This window comes from Calonectris borealis, chromosome 4 (assembly GCF_964195595.1).
Source record: "Calonectris borealis chromosome 4, bCalBor7.hap1.2, whole genome shotgun sequence".
In the NCBI taxonomy this organism is placed as follows: domain Eukaryota; kingdom Metazoa; phylum Chordata; class Aves; order Procellariiformes; family Procellariidae; genus Calonectris; species Calonectris borealis.
The window spans coordinates 82,036,142-82,060,035 of record NC_134315.1 but is presented as its reverse complement, the minus strand read 5'-3'; the positions used below and the strand labels follow the sequence as shown (position 1 = coordinate 82,060,035).

General features: G+C 38.9%; 1 protein-coding gene across 4 annotated transcripts in view; it reads left to right on the top strand.

The window, feature by feature from the left end:
- Positions 1-23,894, top strand: part of ANK2 (ankyrin 2) — a 347,335-nt gene that overhangs the window by 254,551 nt on the left and 68,890 nt on the right. For all 4 annotated transcript variants that reach the window (XM_075150301.1, XM_075150298.1, XM_075150300.1 and 1 more), the window contains 4 exons: positions 1,117-1,215; positions 3,081-3,179; positions 8,689-8,761; positions 22,515-22,659. In XM_075150301.1, the coding sequence (XP_075006402.1) occupies positions 1,117-1,215; positions 3,081-3,179; positions 8,689-8,761; positions 22,515-22,659 (416 nt within the window). The remainder of the gene's footprint in view (positions 1-1,116; positions 1,216-3,080; positions 3,180-8,688; positions 8,762-22,514; positions 22,660-23,894) is intronic.

Here is a 23,894-nt window from a genome sequence, read left to right as displayed (position 1 = left end):
TAGAGAAAGCCTGCATGATGCTTTCTGCCATCTCCAGTGAAAAATTGTATGGCTGGATTCTGTTTTTCAGGGACTGCACTAATAGTTAAGTAAAGATAGCGAATTTACTTTGCACTACAACCTACAGTAAAATCCTCCTTCGATTTCTTAGGAGTCCATGCATGCATACTGTAAACACAAGAACTGTAACAGCGCTGAACTATCACTATTTCAGTAGTACAAAGTGTTACTTGCATCTTATTTGTTTGCAAAAGAGGTAACTCTCAGAGTGTGTCTTTCAGAGCCTGCCCCCAGGCTTTACATAAGTGTACAGTGAGATCAACTTGGTGTTTTCTTCCAGTTTATTCTCTGCCTGCTTTCAAAGCCAATTGCAAATAATTTTGTAAATGAATTGCCTGACTGGACTTACACAATACCATCTCAGGTCAACTAGCTGAAGTACACTTTGGTTATGTTTCTGTATTGTGTAACATTAGAGTGAATCACTGGAGCAGATAAGTCTATGGAGTTAAGTGTGTTTCTTAATACAGACATTGTGTACATGTTTTTAAGTGTAATTAGAGCTCAGTCAAGCCTTTTGAAGGCAAAGTAAAGCTAAAATTGATTGATATTTATAATAGGTATGTGTTGTTAGCCTTTTTAAAAGCAAAGTCTCAAATCACTGCTGTTAAAAATTACATATTTTTAAAATTCGCTCAAATATTTAAAAGGCAAATCTTGGGGCATCTATAGAAAACCAAGATGTGGGAGGAAGAAAAATGTTCTCTGCCTCACTTATGATTCTATGTCCTTAGCATGCCACTTCAAATTTACTGTTCCTCATTGTTCCTCCCTCTGATTTAGGAAATGAAGAATCTCTGTCTTTCCAGAGATTGCTTATATTATGAGATGAAAGATGATTTGTGAATAAAAATATTATCTTGCTTTATCTTTTCATTAGTCTGGGGAAGGAGTGTTATTATTACTGAAGATTTATTATCTTTGGGTCGATTGATGGCATCATTTCTTTTTGAAATGTCTCAAAAGGAGCAGAAGGAAGCAAAGCAAAGTGTCTAATCTAATTACTGGTGGTTGTTGTTCTTTGTTTGCTTTTATCGTAACCACTGCGGACAACAGAATGGGTACACCCCTCTTCACCAAGCTGCTCAACAAGGCCACACTCACATCATTAACGTTCTTCTCCAACATGGGGCCAAGCCCAACGCCACCACCACTGTAAGTCTGTGAAGTGCCAGTGGGAACTTGTTGCCCTGGACAGTTCTTTTCTTTCCTTTCTCAGGGCTTGGGAGCAAGCTTTTGTTTTGGTGAAAGTATTCCTCGTACAGCTGGTTGTCAGATGTGTAAATGTAACTTCCTCTTCTTTTCCTTATCCTCTTAAGGTAGTTCAGATCAGATCTAACTCATTGTGCCCTAAGCTAAATGTGAGGTGGGGAAACTGATTTCTGAGCTGCAGGGTCAGGCTGGCCACAGCTAGCTGTGCTGTGCTTGTTCGGTTGCCCTCTGCCTCAACCCTTCCGTCTGTAAATTGATCTCTCGATAAGGATTTTTCCATAAAAATTAGGGGGAAATCAGAACCTGGGCTTTTTTGAAGATTTAGACCCAAATTTCTGCCCCTCTATCCATTGGATCTGTTTCAGGTTCTCACTGAGTTCACTGATATTAATGCCTCCTCAAAGACCGTCAATAACCTCTGGCACAGATCCTTCTCTGCAGTCAGCTGGGAACGCAACTGTCCCATTTCATGTTGATGTTGTTATTAGTCACCTCTAATTGGGTAATCTTTAAACTGCGGCCAGAATGTCCAAAACTCGTGTCATTCCCCGGAGTGGATCAGGTTTCCGTGTACATACACTGTGCATGCTTAAATCGGCACTGGCGCCCTGTTTGGTCTTGGAACGATCGCGTTGAATAATCATCTGTGAAGTTATCCAAAATACCAGTTTATGCACCAGATCATCAAGCAAGAGACCATAGTAGTCAGCTTCTGGGGCTGTAGGTACTATTGGGCATATTCAACCGAAGGTCTCTTTACTTGCTTTCGGTCCTCGTGTTGGGGCTGTCATGCCCAAATCTAACCCAAATGCAAGCAGGGTCTCAAGGATGTGTCTTTACTGCACAGTTTGCGTGCTTTCTCAGGTACTAGATCTGTTCTTGTCCACACATAGCAACCTCTAGCTTGAGATAAGAGAGAATTTCAACCCGAGACGTCTGGTGGGGGGGTATGGGAGTGGGGTATGAGCAGTTAATGTGCAAGTGGCAGTAACAGTCAAATTATTTGTGGTGTGAAGATGCTAATCTATTCATCTAGTCTATTTGTTTTGTGCTCTTTACAAAGAATCATGGAACACGTCCCTTCCTCCCCACGTTGAGTGGCACGGGGACCGTGGAGTGCCAGTGTTCCAGGTGTTGAAATGGAGATAAATAGGCCTAAACACTTACTAAATTATCATTTTAATGTCCATTTGATGAATGGCACATCTATATTTCATGGGTATTTAAACTGCACACCCAAGCCTTATATAGGTTGTTTTTGTGTTTGTTAAATCATTAGCTTTTGTGTACTTTTATTGGACATATACTTTTGTTGTAAGGAGGAATAAAAGTCTGTGTGGACAATACAGCTGTAATCTTGTACTCCCCAAAGAGGGAATTGTACCTGATAAAGATTTAACAGTTTCAACTAGAAGTGAAACTGTAACATTTTAAAATACCTTTTTTACAAGAGTATTTCTGACGTAGAACCATTTTATGCAAAATAAAACATGAGCTTCTGCAGACAAGACACATTCTGTATAGTGAAATTTGAGCACTGAAAGGGTTAAACCATACAGCACTTTTTTATTTAGAATAGCAGGCAGATGTAAGTGTGTTGTGTTACCATGGTAATCAGGGCTATAGTCTTAAAGAAGTTACAAAGACAGAGTCAGATGTAACGGTAAAAAACCAGTGATTTTCCTAGGCTGCGCCTTGTTTTGGATGGAAATGCTGGCTCATGCAGTGTTGAGAGTGATCTCATTGGTTCACATCACAATCCTCCCTCTCATTGCGCTCTCTCTCCCCCTTCTCTCTTTTCTCTTCAGAATGGTAACACTGCCTTAGCTATTGCGAGGCGTCTGGGATATATCTCAGTGGTCGATACGCTGAAGGTTGTAACGGAGGAGATTACTACCACCACAACTGTGAGTTGCAGATGCATTAAAATGTCTCTCTTCTTTATTCAGAATGTTGTCTTTCTCTTCTTCCCTCAGACTCTCCATGTATCTCTTTCCTTTTTTTATTTTCTGGTTTTAGCCCCCCCCTTCTGTTGGATTTTTGCAAAAGTGCTACAATGCTTTCAGTGTATCTTTTAAGCATGTGGAAGTGTGTGCAACACAACAGGTTTCACTGAGCTAGGTGACAAAATCTGTGTGCATACAGATGGAAAACAACTATTCAAAAGCAGAGTAAAACTTTTTTCTAGATATGGGTCTGAGTTGCAAACCCAAACTTTCCAGAAGTTTGTGCATTGTTGTTTAGATCCTGTCCTGTTTCTCCGTTTCTCTTTTCACGTCTCTTTTTCAGTCTGTCCTTACATTTCCACACTTTTGACACCTACTGAGGCTCAACCATTGCAGCACACCACAGCAAGCTTCTCAGCATTTGGACTTACCAGCCATGGACTGGTGCCAGGCTTAATGATGCTCACTAGATGGCTCTGAATCACATCAATCATCTTTTTACTTAAGTCACTTTCAGTTCAAATAGATCCTGTTTTCCCAAAATACGAAAGAATCTTCCCTTATGTGCTCAGTCCTCTCAGTCCTCCACAGTCTTGGTAGTCTGTATTTTAACATCAGGGTTTGTGAATAGTATGTGCTGAACATCAGCAAGGTGGTACTGTTGCTTTAAGCCAGGAAAAACTGATGTATTCTGATACTCTGGGAGGGAAAGGTTTTTTCTTCTTGGACTTTTACCTCTCATCTGCAAATATTTCAGCAGGTAGGAAGGGAGAACATAAGAAATAGTGCATCATTTAAGAAATTAATTTTAATTTAAATTTCCATTATTGCATTTTGTCTTGAAACACTGTTGTAAGGTCATGCTGCCCCCCCGCCCCATGCAAGAAAGATTAGCAGTCTAGAAAACCCATCAGATCTAGATGTCATTTAGGAGCTTTGAGCTGTAAAAATCCACAGATTACTTAAAAGATGCCACTACTCAATCAGGGAGAGGGTTAGAGAAGGGGAGAAATCCAGTGTCTCTTGTAAAGAAATAGGAAAATAATTTTGATTTTGTCGCATGCTGATGGCAAGTCCCACAGATATTAACCGAGGAAGATGGAGTAAAAGTAACATGGCATAAGGTTACAAACAGAGTGAGCCATAATTTATTAATGACCTGCAAAGATCAGACTGAGTCAGGTTTGGACAGGGAATTCCAGTGTAATTCCAGAAGTCTCTTAATAAAGACTGTATGTTTTTGTTGTTATTTATTTTGTATTCTTGTTTAATCACATAGCACATCACACATGTACGTGCATAAACACATATGTATCTATTCAGAGATTTAGAAAAATAAAATCTAGGTAAAATTTTTCGAGAAACTTTAGCTCTTTTCAGAAGTATATTTTTAGCCTCAAATGACACCTTTGCTGTTCTCTGGCTGTGTCCTGGCACACTTTTTCCGTTTATGCCTGATACAAGTTGTAACTTCCTTTCTACCGTACATTGTGTTGCACTGTGGAGCCTTGTACCTTGTCATATGTAAGTGTTAGATGCTTTATAATAATAGGGATTACACTATGAAAAGACACCTGTGAGTTACTTACTTTGGATAAATGTTTCTTTAAACTTTGAGGGTAATGGATTTTTCTACCAGACACCAGATGCTTGGGGTTTAGGACTGAATCAAATGCCGAACCTTACTTGCATAGTTGACCTCTAATGCATGTAAGAGAAATCTGAAATCTTGAACTGTGTCTGTGTACAAAGCACTGCTTTTAAAAGTCAGGTGGGAAGCCTCGATAAACTCAGCAGATTTTTCAGCTATGAATTTGTCTGAATCTTGTCCCTTAGGGATGTATAGAATGTAAACCTCTGGTGGTGGTGTTCATGGTGGGGAATGTTGATTAAACATAATTTAGAACAAGTCCTAAAAAGGAGGGATAAATAACAGGCACTCACAGGCACTCCCTGCAATAAAGTTCTCCAGATGGTGAGGTTCGTGTTGCCAAACCAGAACACAGCATTTAGCACTGAAAAAAAGGTGCTGTCACCATAGCTACTTCATTCTCTAAGGTTGTAGCTGAGTGATGCATGGAGAGTGTTAGACAGGCCGATGCTTTATTGATATTCAAGTCACTGGCGTTTGAGATGAGGAAAAGATCTTCAGTGCCAAAGCCTTTGGTCTAACTTCGAACACATTTTCCTCTTACTTGCATTAGTATTATTATTAGTGGAGCCACATGAATGTACAGCAATGGAGAGAATAAAGTGCATTTATTTTTACTCACAGATTAGAGATGAATAGGAAAGAAAGCAGAATAAGCTAGACTTTCAAAGGTTTGCTGTGCAATTAAGTATAAATACAAACAGGCATAGTCTTCCTGCGGACAAATGAATATATGAGGAGTTTGAGGTTGATTACAGTATACTGCTGTTGAGTAAGTAATCACTGAATGTACATATAGGTTTATATACCTGAATTATATATCTGAATTATTCTATGCCATCAGATGAAAATCGGGCCTTACAATGAAAGTCTTAAATACAGAAGCCTAAAGTAAAGTACATAATTGAATTCGCAGTGGCACTAAACAGTAGGGAGTTTGAGAAATACACATTGAGCAATTTTCAGAGTGGGCCACTCATGGGGCTAGATATAGATTTTAAATTTTGAGAGTATTTGACATTTCCAATGTCTATCAATTAAAAAACTTCTAGTATTATATTAAATGTTCATTTAAAATCATTAATTCACAACTTCTGTTGGGAGTTGATGTAGAATTAATGATTCTTGCTGAGTTCACTGTACCAGAAATAGCATTACAGATTTTTTTGTTCTTTAACATGCACGTGCGCGTGCGCACACACACACTCTCTCTCCCTCGATTCTGTTTTCCAAACTTTGTTTCCATTGTTAAATTATGTCATAATTTTCTCTGACTGAAGGAAAAATCAGGAAGTAAATAAACTATCATTACTTCTCTGTAAATAAATAATAATGTCTGAGAGCCTCAGTCAGAGTCCAGATTGTTATTATATAGGGGCCTGTAAAAACCTAGGTTATGAATAAATTGATATCATGACACATAAACCTCGGTTACTAGGGTCTGCAGATCTAAGGTAATAGAAAGACAGTATACAATGTATCTCTACAGCTGTGGCTTGTGGACTAGAGTATTGTAGCATCCTTTCACTTTGGTGTTCTTCTAACCAAACGGATTTTGTACATAAGCTAAGATTGGGAATCAAGTTTTCTTAAATAAATTTTGGTCATACAGCAGACATAGAAAAACTAGCATTTGTGACTCCTAGGCAGACCCCTTCTTTCCCCTTTCTTCAGAATTTGGTCACCTCCTCGTGCCCTTGTGTTTTTTTCCTGGCTTTTCAGTTATTTTACATGGGGAACGTACGAACTGGCAATAGAGAATTTGCAGTACGCTTTGTGTAGTTACAATTGCAATGGCAATTACAATTACAATGCCAGTAAATTGGTTACTCACATACAGTGCTTTCCACTTCACTTGAAAAATATACAACCCCCTTCACCTGCGTTTATTTCTTTAGTCCAGTGTCAGTGATTTTTTTTTTTTTTAAATTTACAATGTTTTTGTTAACTTACTGCTGTATTGTTGAAGAGACAAGGTCAACGTCACCTGAGCGACAGCATCCTCCCCATCTGTCGTCGCTGGCTTTGTCACCCTACTGCTGCCTGACATTTCTATCAGGAAAGCCGTGGGAATGCAGAGGGAAAAGTCAGACATATTGGTGGAGGCATTCAGTGAATATAAGCTAATTTTCAACACAGAACATGTGTTACGAAAAACACTGCAACAGAAATAATTAATTGTCTTGAATCATGGGTAAGAGTGAATTTAGGAGGCCTAATTGGGATTGCCATTTGAAGCAAAGGGCATTGTTCTTTCCCTGTACCTCGGGAGGGTGAATTGAAAACTGCTGTCACAGTTAAATGTATTTCAAAAATGTAAAGCGGACTTTTAAAACAAGTTTCCAAAGTAATTACACTGTTGGTAACTTTGTTATTTATAAAAGTGCAGTATCTTATAATAATCAAGAATGCTATCTTTGTTGGTTTATTAGAAATAGAGAAGTATAAAACAGAATCGGGAAATACCTATTAAGTTTTGTGCAACAAAAACCGCTATTGACTTCACTGCTTGATATCAGTGGGCATTTTCCCAAAAACATATTGCATAAGGGAGTCAAGATTTGGCTGACATTAATTATCCCTCAGATCGTATGCTCTTTCACTACTTCTGCATGTAATGTTAATTTATGCTTGATAGATACCATCCACAGTAGGGAGTGAAGTACTTCCTCAGTGGGAGTTTCACGAGACACACGGCCTCCTGACATTCCTCTCCGTGCCAAAGGGGCACATCTGCTCCTACGTACCCTAAAGGACGATGTGTTGACTCCCCTCCACGGCTCCCCAGTTCAGCTGACTGGCTGCAGACCTGGGTGGAGCCAGGGAAATACTTATTTTTCTGGCGTGACTAATGCTGTTCTGATCACTGGTCTTTTTTTAAGTCCTTGGCATTTTGTCTCCTGTACCGTAACACACTGAAGAGTTTCCTGCAGGCAACTTTTTCACACCTGGCACTTCCTACAATTTCTCTCATTATGTTCTTCATCTCCTTCTCCAGTGTGTATCTTGATGCTAAATGGATGTCCCCCTTCTTGATTCAGCACCCCTGAACATCATCTGTTTCCTTCTGGAAGTCATTTATGAAGATAAAATCATATGAAAAAGCAATCTTCCAGTGTTCTCTTACTCTGTGTCCTCCCAGCAGTCCTCGGTCCATACTTGCCTTGTATCACAATATTTTAAGCTCTTAGGTGCACAAAATGTATCAGAATCTTCAAATAACTTTTTTTTCCCCTGATGTATATGTGATTTGGGGGAATATACATGATTTATGAAAAGGATATAATTAATATGCAGGGTAGTCACTTTTGGGGGAGGGGGGGAAGAAATCTTTCAAGTGATCTGTGTAAATCCTTCACATCTTCTTTTAGTTTAAAAATTTCACATCATTCATAACTTCATTTCCAAATGCTTTACGATTTAATAATTTCCATATGCCACATACAACTTTCTGAAGCTCTTCTGTAGACATTACCTAATTCATTTTAAAATCATCTTGGAAACATTGAGCTGAATTGTTCTACATGCACCATTTATAAATATATTTGCTGAGAGCTTTCTTTTCTTTTTCTTTTATTCCTCTGACCAGTTCATTATCTTCATTTTTTTGTACTTTTCTGCCAGAATAAATGTTACCTTATACAGCACTGAGAATAGGAGCTTCTAGATTAAAGATGAAAAATAAAGTTAGGGGAAGGGGAAACACGTTATAAAATGTCTCGGCAGATCCCACTGCTGTTGCTGTTGAAAATATCCTGCTGTAAACTTTGCTTCTTCTTTTGGTGTTTAATTTGAGGATTGATGATTCTGTCTTTGCAGACTGTAACAGAGAAGCACAAGCTAAATGTACCTGAGACAATGACTGAGGTCCTGGATGTTTCAGATGAAGAAGGTGAGCCACTTTGCTGAGTTCCTGTTTGGTATTGCTTACGTAACCTGTAATAAAGGCTCCAGATAGCTGCTTAAGTACTTTGACGTCTTCATTCTGCAGTGCTTGAAATAAAGTTCTCTGTAATGGCCTTTTTTTAATGATGTAGTCATTATGGCATTTGAATAAAGATGCCAGAAGTTGCCCCAAACCAAAATCCTGGACCCCTACATCTTTTTCAGAAAAAGATTATCTGAACCAAATCGACAAATGAGAACATTTCCCGACTTCAGATTTTAAAATTTAAATGTAGAGCTGTCCCAAAGCTGGGTTTGACCCTCCCATAAAGAGGAATTTGAGTAGTAAATTTTTTGGATCAATGCCACCTATTTCAGATACATATATCTAGGAGTTCTGCCTAATTGGAAACATTTGTGTAAGAAGATGCATAAGGTGGAAGGTGAGGAGACTGTTCCCTTGAGGGAGCTTTTGGCACACACGAATCACAGATACATACGGCATGACATAAAGTAACAACATGCTAATAAGTTTGGCACTTTGGTTTCAGAGTCTGTTGTATGTACAGACAGGAGGCATATGTTACACCGCTTAGCTAAGTCCCAAGAAAATTTCTGTGGACTTCTGGAGGGATTGATAAAGTACTGCAGTTTTATACAGCACAGAATTAAGGAAATAGCTTAAAAACATCCCTTTCTAAAAGCTCACAAATGACTTTTTACAAATTTTAATTACAACAGCATCTGATAAATACACACACATTTGCAAGAATTTTCTAAGTTCTTTTTTACTCTTGGCAGTGTTAATATTACAGTATCTTACATATGCCATTTTATGGTTATTATTATTTCATGTACAGCGACGAATTTCAAAAAGTCCTAGGGATTTAGGAACACAGGTTACAGGGTTGGGTTGTTTTTCTTTTCCAAAGAACACAAATGCGCTTGTGGTTCTAAATGGTACTGGAAGTTAATGGCATTTATGTTCCTAAACTGCTTGTGTTACTTTTTGAAATGGGATTTATGCTGTTAAATGAGTTACACTCTTGAGAAAATATGACGTTTAGGCTCCAGATACTACTTTTTTTTTTAATGCTTGCAAAGCTGCAAGCGAAAGCAAACAAGTGTGATTCAAAACAAATTATTTTCTGCTGCATCATGATTGGTGAAATTATTTCTCTCAGGCGTGTTTTTGCTGTATTTTCTCTGTTTGAAAAACATGCAACTAATTGTGTAATTATTGTGATAAGTAGCCTTTAAATTGCTTATAGCCTTATGTTCACTTTGTTGAATTTTCTCCCAATTTTTTGAAGAACCGTTTAACCATCTTTAAATCCACAAAGCCTAGTATGTCTTTCTGCTTCTAAAGGACTAATACAGGGTATTCCTTTTTCTCAAAACAATTTATATGTTGTACAGCCTTTAAACACTCTGATGATGAACACTTCAGTGATGGTGAAGCATATAGTGGCACAGGTGCTGTTAGCAGAAGTTCATGGAGTAAGACTTACAAACTTTCTCTTTTTGTTTAACTCGGATTGTTTGTTTTATTTTTTGTGTTGAAGCAACATGAGTTTGCTTAATCTGGGTGCCTAACACTGCTCCTTTTCATTACTTTTGAAGCGTGACTGGGCGTGTGTTTCCTGAAAGGTGGGAGGAAGAAGGGAAGCGAGAAGATCCAAGATTTATTATTACCTGTATCTTTAATATGTTGGCAGAACTTACTGTAGCCATCCAGCATGACTAATGCTCTCCGGTGCTTTGAATTAACATTCCCTGCTTTCTGTTACCATCTGACACCCGCCGTTTGTCAATGGCCGGCAGATACGACTTGGGTACTCTGGCACGTTGCTGCTCAAGGCTCAGTAGTTCTGAGCACTCATACTGACAGTGCCTCTGTGGTCCTGCTGCAGGTTGCTAAGCAGGTTGGTCACAGTTAAAGCACTTCATGCCATTGTCCGTGTAAAATCTGTTTCCACAGGCAAAACATTCAGGATGTTGCGAAAATTCCTAACACGGACGGTACGTGTCACAGGAACTTAAAATAGCTGGGGGCAGGAGGACTGCAAAACTTTTCTCATAAAGAGGAATAACCTTTTAGTGATGGTGTAGTCTTTATTAAAGGCTAGCAATAAGGTTTCTGTAATGCTGTGTTCTTAGCTGCTTTGAAGTGACACAATATGTTCTGAAATAAATTAACGTGACACGGTAAACCTGCCAGCTGTAATTATATAATTATAAAGTCGAACACAAGCAGAGTACTTGAGCAAATAAGTATTTCAGGTCCCATTGTGGAGCTTGTTCATCACTGGTGAGAAGTATTTTGCATCTTGCCTGGGAAGCAGTTATATTGCATAATTGTATGCTGTTACGTTAATAATACAGTATTCAGATTCCTAAAACAAATTCAAGTGCAACATCCAGTCTTACCAGTATAAAATAAAGGACCATATAATCTATCAAATAGCTCGGCTTGGTATGTAAGGTCCTGCGCTGTGTAGCCTATTTTAAAATATTTTGAATGGACTGAGAGTCTCACTAATCCTTCTTTAATTTTCATACAGCATTTTTATGTTTAGCAATTGTATTATTATTCAGAATTCTTTACCTTTTACTGCCCCTGAAAAAAAAAATCTTTCCTTTGAACAGAACCAGATTATATTTTTTTTTTAAATTGCATTTTTTTTTAATTAGATTACTGGTTTTTAGGTTATAAATATCAGAGTTAAGTACAGAAGCGGGTGTGCATTGTCAAGGAAAGAGAAACACCCATGCCAAGAACAGACTAGATGAAATTGCTTTTGTCCAAGGATCAAGGAAGAAGTGAAAAAAAGGAAACTTCATAGGCTAGCAAAAACATGATGATAGAAAAATCCTACTTCATCTGCTGTAAGCCTGTTATGTGGTCCTACATGTATCAGATATTCTATGGCATTAATAAGTCTTTCCTGCTTTGTGACCATCAGGTCCAAAGGTGTATCAGCACAGTTTTATTAAGCAGTTTACTCATACACCACAGAAATACACACATGCACATGTGTGTTACTGCTACTTTCTCTGTACTATAGTCGACTATGAAGACTATGTAAGGATAATCATCCATTGTTATTTGCTCAGCACTGTGCACAGTGCAGGTGGAATACAATCGCTGTTCAGAAAGTGATGGCCTGATCTTGCGAAAAAGACTAAGTAGTGCTGCTCCTTATGGATGGGGATTACACTGCAGATTCCCACAGGCCTAGCTGTTGAGTGGTGTGGTTTCTGAAACAGATATCCATGCCAGCAGAAATGCTTTGTGTGGATAGAGTTGTACTGAAAAAACTGTGCATTTTTATCATTGTATCTGGCTTAGCTGTGTTCATATTGCTACAAAGTTTAGTTCCTTTAAAGCTGTTGCCACAAAAGAAGCAATTTGCACCTGAGGGATCCTTACAGCAGTGAAGGCAATTACTGCAAAGCATCTTGTGAAATGTGTTTTAGTGACACCTACAGAATTAGCGAAGTTAAGCACAAGCAGATGTTTCTGGTAGGGCTGAGTCAGTGTAGACACACAGGAAAATCTGGAAAAGGCAGTAACCTTTTTTTTTAATTTTCTCATATGTTAATACTGTATTGAGGAGCATGTTGCTGCTCCTCTGTGCTCATTCCATGCGTTATTTTTGTGGCGAAAGAGCTGTACAAACCATCTGAGATAGTACAGTAAGCGTAGTGCTGCATAGAGAGGATACAAGACCAACCAGTAAAACAGGTTGTTGAAGAGCTCTCATTTGTGTCTGTTTGGGCCTCCTCATCTCCTGCTCTGTTTTCAGTCCAGTGTATTTTCAAAAGCTCTGGTTTCACTGTCTCTTTGAGACAAAGTTCTGGCTACTGCAAGAAGTTGTCATAACTCTTTCCCACATCCTCCATTATGTCAGCACAAACGTTTCACCATGTGGTGAACCAACCCAGAGAACTGATCTGTCTGAAAATTAATCTCTTTGTTTGTTCTGACAAGTTATTTTTCGGCCAGACTACTTTTGCAGGCAGAAGGCAATAGAAAGGCTGAAGTAGAAGGTGAGACACCATTGTCAGAAGCAGCATGCCCCTGAGATGGCTACCATAAAGGTCAGTTCACACCCCACAGTAATTAATGCTGACATTTCAATTACAGAGAAGAGAGAGACAAATGTTGAGCGAACGATCATGTGCAAATAGTCAACGGAGTCTCAAAAATCAGATGGAATCGCAATATCCAAAGAACAAAAAGCATCTCTTTCATGAGGGGTGGTTGTCTAACAGTTGCTAAAGAGTCAACCTGGTTGAGACACAAGGTGATGATGTTGGCTTTTTTTTTAACTTCGTGTTTCTTCAAAAAAAATTACAAATAATGAAGTGATCTTAAAAAGAAGGTGATTAGGACATTGAATTTGCTGAAATGTTTCTAAAAATGGAAACAGTGTCATCATGTGTCCTTAAATAATTTATAAAATAAAATATGCATTAATGCCTACATACAATAATGACCCCGTGTCAGATTGTTGCATTTTTCCTCTCACAGAGTTGCTCATTTTTCTCCTTTTTAGTTTTTAGGCTTACTCGAGATTGTGATACTACACCGTTCAAACATATTCACAGTAATAGTATCTGTGTGAAAGTGGGGTTTGCTATCCCTTCATGAATGTGCATCAGTGACAAGGTGGCATATCTGCAAACTACTGCATCGCTTAAGGACATCAAAAACGTGATCTCAGATTCCAGAAAGCAGTTCACAGCTAATCCATACCTGATTACATCAGATTTCTGATTAAAAACAAAAAAAATCCTTTTTGTTATTGAAAAAAGTTGTTTTCAATGTAGACAATTTTTTCCAGTGTAGAGAAACTATCAACAAGGAGAACTTTCAAACTGCTTAGTAAATCTGATTCAGACATACGCTCACAAAGGACCGAGAAGCTACTACTTTACAGACAGACACTCCAGTAGCGTTCAGGAATTTATTTCTGGCACTGTTGAGGTTCCTAAGTGACTCTGTGGAAGCCACTCCAATTATCTCGGTCTTCCAGTTGTAGAACGGGATAATGATAAGCTGCTTCACCTGGCGCATTGGGAGCTGTGAAGAAAACGCCACATCTGTCTCTTTACCTACCTTTGTAACGGCTTGCCTGGAATAACTGGCCAGCCAGTTATGAATGTTGTTATTAAATGATAATGTGCTCTGGTACCCAAGAATATTCTCTTGTCAAAGCGTATCGCTTCATATTTGTGGTAACTGCAGCTTGCACTTTGATAAGCATACTGAATTCCTTAATAGTATCTATAACAGCAGTAAACCGTGCTAAAATATGACAGTGAACTTCCTGAGTGCCTCCGCACGTGGCCTTAGAGTACACTAATACTACGGCATGTGTGTGAGAAGTGAGCGGTTAAGTCTGGGCAGAATTCATTGCTGTTGCACATGCACGTAATTCCACTCAAGTAGCGGCTTAATTAGTTGGAAGACTTAAGGAATAACTTTCCTTAATTTAACCTGAAAGTTAAAATTGCGGTCAGTAACTGTGCTTGGTTAGACTTAAGTAAGTTGCTGTTGCTGCACGTTAAAAACACTAAATTCAGAATAACACCACTGACTTAATCCACTCTCTAAATTAAGCATCTTATAACCAGTAATATAAAATATAGCCAAAGATTGTTGATTTACAGAAGTAAATCAAAAGCTATGTATTGAAAATTTAACTGAAACTTTCTTTAACGAAATCTGTGCTCAGAAGGAAATAGCTGGTGAATAAGGGTTGATTCTTAAAACTTTAGTTATGATGACCTTCACAAAAAATACGGCAATGTCTACCTCCCGTTTCCTAGAAATTTGTATGCTTTAGATGCCCTGTAGGGTTCGTTATACACAGAGTTTCTTGCTGGTACATTTTAATGAGGTCATCCAAGATGAAGGGAGATTCTTCTCTGGAAAGTTGCTTTTGCTTACATGGTATTGTTGAGATTACTTTTTTTTTTTTTTTTTTTTTTGCCTGAGCAAAATGAGACTTTTTTTTTTTCTTCCAAGTGCCAGATGTGCAAATGCAACAGGAAATCTGAAAATTGGTTGCCTTTATTTTCATTCATGTGTTGTCAACACAAAAGGTTCTCAATATAATGGTTAGCTGCTCAATCTTTCTCTTATAACTTTATTGACATTGTTGCTAGGAATGTGGAAAAAAAAAAATTTATAACAAAGTCTTACTTGGATTTTTTCGCTGCAATCTTTTACAGAGAATATAGCTTTTTTTTTTTTAAATATCTGGTATTGTCATTGGAAAGAAATTATTTTTGTTGGGGTAGAATTGCTAAAGATTGCTCACTTGTCAACATTTTAGTCATGAAAAATAGGAGATTGTGGTTAGGTCACAAAAATTTTGGCAAAAGTTTTAAAGAAACTGCTGTTTTTCATTTGCATCAGTGTTGTTGACAAAAAGTAGGATTGACCTGATTAGCAATAATAAATTATGTCAGTGACATGTGTAGGCATGACCCAAACTACAGACACACATTTATTAGTGCAAAGAACGACTAATGTGTGGGCATGACCAGGAGACATTGCTGTATTTATTTATACATTATTTCCTAAATTGTTATTTTATGAGCAATATTGAGCACTGCATTATTTTTTTCAGAGATTGAAGTTATAGGGGGGACCTACGGTAGCTTGTTCATTGAAGTAAATCATAATCAGTATGTTAAAAAGAGGAAATGTATTTTTGACTGGTCTTATCCATCTGATCTAAATCTGTCTTTAAAGCTACTGGATATTATTCCACTCATGATTGATAAAAACGTTTACGTTAACTTTAATTAGTTAAAGATTTTATGGCTGCTGACAGTACTTACAGATATTTTGTAGTCAAAGTGAGCTCTCCCAGTCAGAGGAGCGTTACCCATTCCGTAGGCAGCAGACGTCTTGGGCTATTGTTCCCTGGAATGACATGGCTGTGAAAGATGACTTGTGTGTCAGTACAGAACATTTTACAAATATTTTTAAAAGTGCTACATAAAAGAGCGGTACTTGCCATGTGAATTTCACAAAGGCAAAATTAGTAAATACTTTGTATCCTTGGGAAAAAGGAAGAGACTTTTTTTCCCCCCCTCTCTTCACTTTAATGCATGCAGAGCTTTGGTCAGCAGGTTTGTTGGGAGTCACAGATGCCTGTACTAGACCAAGCTTTCCTTCCTTAGTGCCCAACGTGTTTCATATTGTGAGGAAATTTCCTATTTCATAGGAAATATTTACCCAGTTTAGGGTGAATTTTCCTCTTCCATGAGAAGCAAGCAGTGTTCTGATGGAACGGAAAGCTAAATCAGCTTTCCATCACTTTGCCCAGTATGTTCTTTTAATGTCATTTCCTGCCCAGGATTCTTTGTGGGATCTGCTTCATTGCTCCTCATGAAGCTATACAGAGAACTCATTCACGTCCCAGTTTGACTGTACGTGGCATAGTAGCCCCGCCACACCTCAGAGTTTTCAGCAAGCCAGTTAGTATCAATGACCTCCCAAGGCTCTGTTTGTTCTGGTCCAGTTCTAAAAAGGCAGTGCTTTTATTCTGTTACCTAGGTTCAACGTAACAGCTTTATAGATACTATAGTAGCCACCTGTGAAATACTGGAATTCATTCTGCAGCAGATTAATTTGTGAGGAAACAAAATCAAGGTGTCTTCCCCTCCCCGCAGGTCCTTGGAGGGTAGACATACAGGTTTTTTCTTTTCATTTGCTGCACCTTCTGCCTTTCTGCAAGTGCTGCATTGAAGTGCCAATAGCTGACATGATGATTCATGTTAAGTCATGTATCAGTATATGAGACCCTGCACGAAACCGTACATGAAACCCTACTTTCCTGACTGGCTAAAAAGAAAGAACTTTAAAGCATTAGCCAAACTGTAATTCAGGGAAGCTTCTAGTGTGTGTGGGCCATTAAATAGAGGATTGACTTTAGGGAAGTGAAGGTGTCTAAGGAAAGTGTCAGAGAAACTCTGCATTATACATTCCTTTAAAGATGCTTCAGGAAATACACATTCCATAAAAAATTGTGCTTGCCGTAGCTGTCCCTTCTCCATCTGTTACTTTTAAGAAGCAGCACTTATGTGGGGAGCTGTAGACTTATCTGCATGTTGCAGGGAAAACAGTAATTTTGGCAAACTCGCATAACTGTATCTGGCTTTAAAAACATCTATTAAAAGCAATTTCTGGCAGTTTCTATCACAACCCTCTCTCTTTCTTTTTTTTTTTTTAAACTTTTGTCTATGTTTTCTCTACGTTTTGCGGGAAACAATTCCAGAGCAATTCTCGTACAGCAATTGTATTTTGCATTTCACATACATAGCAGGAGAACTATAGGAATGGTAGGAACTGCCTTTGTTGAGGCTTCCCCGAACAAGTTGACTCTGGATGCATATCCAGAATGGTGTGGTGAAAATTTTAAAACTGCTTACTTGATCAAACATTTGCATAGCTCCCTGATATCAGAGGATAATTTGTGAAAAAAAGCTAGTCTGTTTTAGAAATGTTAACAAAACACTTCTCCTGTGAGCCAATACTGATTTGCTAAGCTGAGAAGTGCATGTGGCTGGGTGCCTCAAAGCTACTGTCTTGCAAATGTTACTTTGCATTTGAAACGCGTTTTTGATCTCAAAGTGGTTCATGATTATTGCTTGATTTAATCAGTTATATAGGTAGGACGTACCACTCCCTTTTGTAGAATTTAAGAAAACTAAGAAGTAAAGTACAGGAATATCAGTGTGGGTCTCCAGTTTCGATGGTTTGGCAAAATCTTGTGTGCTCAGCCGAACTGTCACTGAAGGAGCAGATATGTGGTCTCAGCATGCGGCCTCTTTCTCTTAGTAGTTCGTTCAATGATTTATAATGCTCAAAACCTGTGTTCAACCACGTGAAATCATCATCAGCAAAATTAGCTTTTCATTTTCTTTGTACTACTCGGTTAGATTAAGGCAAATATTTACTGTCTGAGTGGCCAGTCAGATCTGCCCAGGTGCTTCCCTTCCTGCTAACAGGTATCTTAGAAATGAGCAATTGAGATCCATTGCTGTATTTGGGTATTATGGGTTCATGATACACAGAAATAATATGCAGTCAGCATAAAATGTTTTTTAAAAAAAAAAAAAGAGGAGCAGACCAGTAAGAGTCATCATACGAATATTGCAGACTTGAGCAAAAAGTTAATTAGTTGTGGATTTTTGCGAGTTGGTTGGTTGGCTCTATTTTAATGCAGTCTTTGAAAACAGTTCTGTGTGGCTTTGACAGTGACTGTCAATGGAGTTTATTCCTGCTCCCCAGTCTAGGCAAACAGAAGAAACTCCAGGCAGCTGCATTTTAAAAGATTGTAGGGAAGGTTTCCCATTCATGCTCTGTCCATTTTTTGCCTGCCTGCCTAACTGCACCATCACTGGATATGTGCAGCGCCGGCTGCTCCTCGTAGGCTGAACTGCGTGCTTCCTGCTTTGTGGTTGCGTGAGGCTCCGTCACAGCCCCGTGAAGCTCTGCACAATGATGCCAATGCTGCTATTTTGATTCAGTTTCTGTGGCAGCAGTGTCTTAAAGGTTCAGGGTCTTCTGAGTCAGTGAGAACTAGCTGTTCGGTTTTTCTGGAGTGCCTCTACAGCACAAAACAGCAGGGTGGAAAAGTTCCCCAGCTAGTGCCACCTGTGTTGCACATCATGGTGCAGAATTGTGCGGGGGTGCTTGCTCAGGTCAGCTGCATGGCACTGCTGCTGGCTTAATAGTCCCTGCTGCGAGAGAGCGTGTTTGCTCAGGTACAACGCTGCATCACCGTAGCTCTACTGCTTCTGGACCGGTGTGTTTGCACAGCTCTGCAGTCTGGTATGTATGGATTCACCAGCCTAAGAATCTCTGTGCCACTCTTTGTCGCTTAAAATGGATAAGCCTTTGTTGGCTTGGTTGTGACAAAGATTTAAAACTTTGTGTAAAATGTTACTATCAACAATCAATGCAGTTTTCACTTGCCCGTTATGAGTTTCTGTATCAGGCCTTGCTTGCCTTAAGCATAGTATTTAAATCCTAAAGTTTATTCAGTTTTCCCATTCTGATTCTTAGGTTTTCTGTCTTTCTTTTTCACCTCTCCATTCCATTTTCATCCTTTCTTTCCCTCTCTTGGATCCAATCCTGGAAAGTGCTGGGTCTCCAGTTTTGCAGAAGAGGCGACTTGATTTAATAGTTTTTGTAGGTGGCCAACACCTCGTAGAAATGTTTAGCACCTTGTTTGGCAGGTCCACGTCTCCTCATTTCTTTCTTAGTAGCAGGCCTGGAACCTGCTAAACTGATGCTGTCTCTGTGAACCCTGCGACCTGGCCCTTGCCAGTCACACCCTTTGTATCCATCTTCTTGCTTCAAGTGATCTCTCTCCTTTGATTTTTTTTCTATCCCCCTTCCGAGGAGAAAAGAAAGAACCCTATGTGTTGCAAACCTGGACAAAATGTATGCTTTTGAGGGGTCTTGCATCTTGTTCCAGGGCATTAGTTTGGCCGCTGGAAACAGATTCATGGACTAACCAGATCATTGCTGAGAGTGAAGTGGAACTACGACGCTTTGTGTGTTACGCTCTGGAAAAGCTACCCATCGTATTGGGAGTTATTTGCTCTCTGCAAAGAAAAAATAATGGCAGCAGCAAGTGCAGGGACTCAGCTATTGGCCACTTTTTGTTTAAATATAAATAGATTCCTAGGTTTGGGGATTTTACATTTTATTTATTTATTTACTTACTTATTTGCTTCTTGTTCCAGTGTCCTTACCAGTAAAACCCCAGTGTTTCTTTTAAGAGAGTCCATGTACTTTCTTCTAGTGCATTTTATTTCCTTTCAAACCTGCCCTAAAGAAGATGATGTTATTCAGAAATGCAGATTTGGACAAAATTTTGGGAGATATTTGAGAGATGGGCAGTAGCGGTGATGAGGCCAAGGCTGAACAGGAATGCTGCAATTGGGCCACAGTGCAAGGTCACCCAGTGTTTTGTAGTGTCTTTTTGCCCTGTCAAGTAAACCTCTGAAAGCCTGTTGGTATCGTTGAAGAAAGGAAGATGTTCTTTCAAGTCAATAGAAGATAAATCACTAAGCGGGCAACTCATCAAATTCCACGTGTAAGTTCATAGATGGCCACTGCAAATCATGGAGCATCAATGTCAAGGACTATATTTGTCACGAACTGCTTAGTAAGTGGTGAAAACGTTATTGTCATTAATTTGTTGGGGAATGTGATGGCAGATGAATCGTTTCTAGCATGATTAAAAAGGATATTTTCTTGTTCCGCCACAAAACGACCATCCGGTAAGATTTGCTGTGTAAAGAAGCTCACGGTCAGCTGAACGTGTCATTTCTTCTCAGCAGATAACATGTCTGCGTACGTTTGAATTGACTGAGACTCGGGAATATAGCCATGTTAGATCTTTTAATGACAACACAATATTACTGGCAAGATGAATGAGTGACGCAGATTCAGCATATTTCCCTTCGCGTATGTGCAATTGCCCTGCAAAGCAGGAATTAGGACGCTCGGGTAACTACAGTTGTATGAAATGTTATGTTGCTACACAATCATTTAGACTTAAATACGTATTTTTCTCCCTTCGTATACTAGGAGGCGCTACTTGTTTTGGGAGTTCATCTCATTAAGGAAAGATGGAAAGGCACGAGGGGTTGGCGGGGAGTGACTTTAACTTCTTGTTCACTCACTCAAGACTAGTATGCTAGCAAGTAAGCTGTGTTACCAACAAATAAACGTTCTGAAGACATTGTGAAATATTCGTGGATAGTCTTATTACTGTTTGCAGATGTTCACATCACATAAAACAGCTAGTGTTACTTAGACCCGTTATTGACAACTCTTAGATGAGAGGCCAAAGCTGAAATAAGAGTAGAGTTTGGTTTTTTTTTTAAAGGATGTGGGCGTGATGAAAGTGGTGAAGATTTTGCCTTTGTTTCTATTATAGATGGAATGTCTGGCGTGATTATAAGTATCTAGTTTATTTGAAATATAACTTGAAATTCCTTTTATTGTTTGATTAACAGCATTGCCTTAATATCCTCCAAGGTTTCACTAAGCCCCGTGCTTTATAATGTGACATTCCCAGGAAACAGGAGGCATCATCTGTCAGAAGACAGGAAACATGCAATGATTAAATGCATTTTATTGTTTTCTGTGAAACTGTGCCCAGTTTCTCCCTCTTAATGTGGCCAGATGGAATTTTCAAGAGCTTTTGTTGTTCTACTGAAAAGATTTAGGCCTCATTTTTACATGTAATATCTTAAAATCCCCAAAGGTTACTTAGTTTTAGATGACAAATTATAAAATACTTATTTATTAGCTGAAGCATCAAGCTAGAAAAACTAGCTCAATTTGTTTCATGAAAACAAGTATCAAGATTTCTTCCTTTAGTAGTGAGCATCACTCCTATAGCTCATAATGCCAATAACATTTTGTGAGAGGGGCGGGGAAGACGCTCTACCAGAAATAGCAGCAGTAACTATAGTTGTTTTTTGCAATTTTTCTTTATTAAGACTTTAAATCACACAAGCGGCAACTGTCCTGATGCCCAAATGAGTTGAAACAGCATGGATACCACTCACCTAACCTTTACAATCCTTCGTGTTTCTCAGCGTATCAGGGTGAATTACTGCAGCTGGAAAGCGTAGTCCCTGAAGACTGTGTAACTGTTGCAGTGTCCTTCATGTAATTGAGCTTCAGGTTCTTGACGTTTGCCCACGCGGTTTAGAAAATGAGAAAGTTTGAAGGTATCGGTGGCCTAGGGTTATGTTGTGCGTTTCTGTGGGCCACACCAAGCCTCTGGCGGGCTCCTACAATAGTAATTAACCATCGGGCAAGAGACTGAAATCTGCAGGCAGAAACAGTGGAGAGAAACTGTGTTGTAAATGGGAATGAAAAGAAACATCTACATGTTGCTTGGCAATGTAATCTGTTTTGTTAGCCTGCTGGGGAAAAGCAAACTGTGACTTCATATGGACAGAATTTCCTGGGGAAAATAATTTTGGACCTAAAAAAAAAAATTAAACCCTGTTATTCAGAGTATATGCAAAAAGGTTACTATGTCAGATAACCAATGATCATTTAGGCTTTGACTCACGATGAATTACTTTTCTGATTAATGATCATTACAATCCGTGCATGTGAGCCTATTTCCAGTTTCTGGATATTGCCATGTTTTAGAAATAAGAATTTTTTTGCTGATCACACAAGGATGTTGAAATACGGGTGAGACAGCCTCATATGATGTGGAGTTTGGACAATGGAGAGTTTAAATTAGGATTTGCAACTATCAGGCATAAGGCCACAGAAAACACCTTTTCAGCTGAAAACTCATAGCTTACAGTCAAGTAAGTGGTTATATTTAATCATAAACTGTCAGGCTGTGATACAGTATAGCTGTGACCAGAGAGCTAAAATGGATAAAGGAACAGAGAGATCATGCTTTAGAGAGTAGCAAAGAAATTTGCCCCTTACCAGAATGTGCAACAGCAAAAATTAGATTGTATCTAATTGATTAATCACCCTGATTTAATTTTTTTTTTTTTTAAATCTTGCTTGATGTGCCAGTTTCATTAAATACATTAATTGCTTGTGGTTTGCAGTGTTTTTTGAGTGGAAAATGCCTTCCTGTTTATTGTGCCATCCAGCTGTTAGATCCCAACATGTAAATGAAATCAAACTTGTGTGTGTGCTTATCTCTATCCCTTCTGTGATTGGTTTAAAGGTGATGACACAATGACAGGAGATGGAGGAGAGTACCTTAGGCCAGAAGACCTCAGAGAACTAGGAGATGACTCTTTACCAAGCAGCCAGTTCTTAGATGGTATGAACTACCTAAGGTACAGCTTGGAAGGAGGACGATCTGACAGGTATTTGCCTGGACACATATCTTTTTGTATGATAATTGTGCACACATTTTGTTATAAATGTTTGAAATCCCTTTCTCGTGGTCTTTAACTCAAGGGAGACATGGGATGCACTTGTCAACATTTCTTCAGTAGGTATGTCAGTGTGGCAGTCGCCACTTTGTAGGAGGAAGGTGTGGTCAGGAGGAATATTTCCTGACCAGTCCAGAAATGAATACATTTGGCACTGATACTGTACTCGGAGTCTAGTGAAGGATTTGTTTGTGATTCTTATTCGGTTCTTGAAAAGGCATGGCTTGCTTTATTGTCTTTGTGGTCAGGCAAAGGAAGAAGAGTCTAGCTGTCTATGGAAAGGGCTTATGAATCGTCCCCATCTCCTCCTGTCATAAGTCAGGGGATGGGTGGGCAGGTGGACAGGGTGTTTTAGCATGAGGTGAGCCGACTTTTTAGGATAGTTTGCTGGCTGTTGGTATAAGGCAAGGAGCAGTGGACTTGGTCATTCTGCGTTGGATTGCCAGTGAGTGACAATTGTCAGCAAGCACATTGACTCTTTCTGTTTCATCATGGTTGGATTAGCAGGAAAGAGAATCATTTTCCTTCTACTGGCACAGCACAGTATTTATGTTGTAAATTAAAAAAAAACACATTAGAAAAAAGAACATGTGTTCAGTTCAGAAAACTTACTGATTTGCTTATATCTAACAAGTTGAACTTAAGCCTAGATGTATTTGTGGAATAATAATGCCTGTAGCTTTAATTTTTTTTTTTTTTTTTTTTTTAAATTTAGAGATTGTCACTATATAGTCTACAAAAAATACGGATTTCCCTTTTCAGAATGAGAGCCTTTACTAGTGAGCATAAGTGTAGACTCAAACTGGCAGATTAACACCCACAGTTCTAGTTTAGAATAGGCTACCCAGGCATTCCTGTTTGAAAATGACAATGTCTAGTGTAAATCAGTAATGTCTCCAGACTTACTGCCTTTAGAATTGGGGTTCACTAAAGGGAAGAAAAAAAAGGTTGAGAACTCGGTGGCAGAAAGAATTTTTAACCTGCCTCATTCTCTAGACTTGATTGTTATTCTGGCAGCATTTCCGAAGCTCAGTGAAATGAGTGGGATCCATTCTGTTTACTTCAGTAGGCTATGAATTGCTCCTGCAACACAAGATGTCAGGAAACAGTTCAGTTTGCCTCACAGCATGTGTAAATCCCTCATCATTCAGGTCTTCTAAGCTTGG